This window comes from Macrobrachium rosenbergii, chromosome 59, assembly GCF_040412425.1.
Source record: "Macrobrachium rosenbergii isolate ZJJX-2024 chromosome 59, ASM4041242v1, whole genome shotgun sequence".
Classification (NCBI taxonomy): Eukaryota; Metazoa; Arthropoda; class Malacostraca; order Decapoda; family Palaemonidae; genus Macrobrachium; species Macrobrachium rosenbergii.
This window is the reverse complement of record NC_089799.1, coordinates 23,842,360-23,845,628: the sequence shown is the minus strand read 5'-3', so window position 1 is coordinate 23,845,628 and position 3,269 is coordinate 23,842,360. Positions and strand designations below refer to the sequence as shown.

The following is a 3,269-nucleotide window of genomic DNA, read 5'->3' as shown; positions in this document are numbered from 1 at the left end:
TTCGTTTCAACTTAATCCTAACTAACGGCTACAGGAACTGATGAAATTATTTTCATTTATTCCTTTTTACTGACATCCATATTTCCTCCCATTTGTCAATAAGGAAATTAACTACTGCCCCTCTGTTACTGGGAAGGGAAGTAATAATTTTCCTCACATGGATATCCCCAGTTTCTTGAATTAAAGAAAAGCCTCCAGACTGTAGTTTGTTATTTATTTAACTATAATAATGACGAAAACGTTTCATATTACAAATGTGTCTTTAGATTTCGTACATCTACCATTTGCCATAGAGACCGGATCCTCCAATGATGGAACCACCGTGTCCTCCAATGACTGAGCCTCCACCGATTCCATGGCCAATGCCAGGCTTTCCAAAGCTCACGGAAGAACTCACTAGTCCTCCAATACCTGGAGTGATTGAAACACTTTTCCCTCCGCCATGTCCAAATCCTCCTCCAATGCCTCCAATGCCTCCAACGCCTCCAATGCCTCCTATGCCTCCAACGCCTCCAATGCCCCCAATGCCTCCAAGTCCCCCAAGGCCTCCAAGGCCTCCATGGCCTCCAATGATACCCCCTCCATGACCTCCATAGAGATGTCCACCCAAGGCACAGGTGGCAAGAAGGGAGACAGCAAGAACAATCTTGAAAGAAGCCTGGAATAAAAGTATATTATATTTATACCGAGCATTTTATTTGTTTTAACCCAAGATAACTTTTTGTTAGAAACTCCCAGTGGATGTGTTCGTTGTAATTGTATAAGATATTTTTCGTATTTTTTTATAAACAACAGCGATACACTTAAACATTAATGACCAGTGTCAAATGGATATGTCTTGCAAAGTTAATGAATAGCTACTTTCTCAACAGATATTTAACATGAAAGACTGAAAAGAGTGCAATGTTTCTACTAGCTTTTTTTTTTTTTATTTACAGAGTGATATACAGAACAGGAACCCCCAAGTCTACCTAAGTAATGAAAAATGAACAGAAATCTGTTATCATTAAGAATCCTCTTTCCATTTTTTACGCGCTGGCAGCCTATGAAGGGTCGTAGGCACCGATAATGCACCCTAAAAGGTCATTCCATAATTCTATGAACTAGTATGTCTTTTCAAAATGTGATCACATTTCTGCTACTATTTGGGAGACCTTTGCACGACGTACCTTCTTGTGGGGACTTTTTGCTATTCGTAAAATAGACTGAATTTTTAAAACAGAGGAACATTGAAAGCAAGAAATAATTAAACTAGACTGAAATGGAAAGCTATCATGTTTCCATTTGTGTTGTTTAAGACAATGCATGCGTAGACACAGATGCACACTTGTATATATATATATATATATACATATATATATATATATATATATATATATATATATATATATATATATATATATATATATATATATATACATGTGTGTGTGTTGCGTTTATGTATGTGTATGTAAGTGCTTGAGCATGTAAAAGCTCACATATGGAAGTATATTAATGCAAAGCAAATGGATATTATTGATAGCAGACACACTAAGAGATGTATGCAAGTTAATCATTAGAACTGACATACTCTTTCTGAGAAGCTGGAACCAATCTTACCATTTTGAAGTCAGCAGAGGCAATGTCGCTTCTGTTGTGGAAGTCTCCTTATATACACGAAAGGTGAGCTATAACCCTGGACACACTGCCACTTCAAAATATTTTTTTCTTTCTTTTTTAGACATGGAGATAAAATCAAGATTATGTTGTCATTTACTTGTGGTTATTTTAGTTTTTCCCACAGTTACACCTTAACAAAATAATGTTCTTTGTTTTTTTTTTTTTGTCCTTTCAGTCTGTTGAAATACTCATGCTTATTAAATTGTGCCCATTTCAGTCATGAAACTGTAACGTCATCTCCTTAAGATTTGCTCTTAATTAAATTGTTATAGCTGTGCCTTCGGAGTGACTCAGTGGAAGAAGGATAACTGGTACAAAGAAAAAAAGCAAAGAAAATATAAATGCGGAAAAGACGGCTTTTTTTTTTCCTTGTCCAGATACCCGTCAGCAGACCTTCGGGCTTATGCATCCGAAGCTTTTTTTTTTTTGGCGCCCACTGTTACGCAAATTTTAATTAAGGAGTCATGAATTCCTGTTATGTAATGAATTGTAGGATGGATTTTCGTCAGAACTGTATCCCTTTGCATTACGCTCAGAAGAATCTTTTCATAATTATCACTCGTACTACTTGTGCTTATCAATTTTTTGACCAATGTGAATATATATATATATATATATATATATATATATATATATATATATATATATATATACATATATACATATATTATATATATATATATACATACATATATTATATATATATATATATATAATGTATATATTTAAATAGCCCATATGTGCGTGTGCGCGCGCGTGTGTATGTGTGTGTGTGAGTTGTTTGTGTGTATCTGTGTTTACATGAGAATGTCACCAATTTTACAAACAACTTCTTATTGATTAAATAAGATACAAAACGCCATTATACCAAAGTTCACACAGAAATAGTTCGCACAGGAAATTAAATATATTAAATGCTCCTTCTCTTATGGGATTTGAACCTATGCTGTTTTTGGGACTGAACTAGAATGGCAATGACTTAATTCCGCCAGCCGTTCTTGATTGTGGACTCAAGGAAGTATTCACCTTACATCATCCATCTTACATAATTCTAGATGAAGCGAGTACGATAATGGGTTTTTCTGTTCTATTATATATATATATATATATATATATATATATATATATATATATATATATATATATATATATATATATATATATATATATATAATAGAATTTAGAAAACATTCACTTGCTTTATTATATATAGTTCTTGTATATATCGAATATATACTTATTATCAATAAATATCCCTTTATATATATACATTCACTTGCTGGCCGTGTGGATTAAGGCGTCCACTGTAGTCCTGAGTTCTTGTCCGGTGATTGTTGGTCATCGAGGCACGGGACAAACGGACTTCATTATCAGAGGTGGGTGGATAAGAAATACAAACACCTGAGTTTTGGATTAACATATATGAAAATATATTATTTCTGAGGTAGATCCACTGTTTTCCTGGTTATTAAAGGACGTTTGTAGCGGGACGACTGATTGTATATGAATCCCTTTGGTGATGTGATAAAAGTATTATTTATATATATATATATATATATATATATATATATATATATATATATATATATATATATATATATATATATATT

The 3,269-nt window shown here is 33.2% G+C and overlaps 1 protein-coding gene across 1 annotated transcript; it reads right to left on the bottom strand.

The window, feature by feature from the left end:
* Positions 1–213: 213 nt before the first annotated feature.
* On the bottom strand, positions 214–1,610 carry LOC136837504 (PE-PGRS family protein PE_PGRS47-like). The gene is made up of 2 exons (XM_067102333.1): positions 1,600–1,610; positions 214–658 (listed from the first exon to the last, which is right to left on the bottom strand). The coding sequence occupies exons 1-2, from the start codon at positions 1,600–1,602 to the stop codon at positions 278–280; spliced, it is 384 nt and encodes a 127-aa protein (XP_066958434.1). The 5' UTR covers positions 1,603–1,610; the 3' UTR covers positions 214–277.
* Between the last annotated feature and the right edge of the window lie 1,659 nt (positions 1,611–3,269).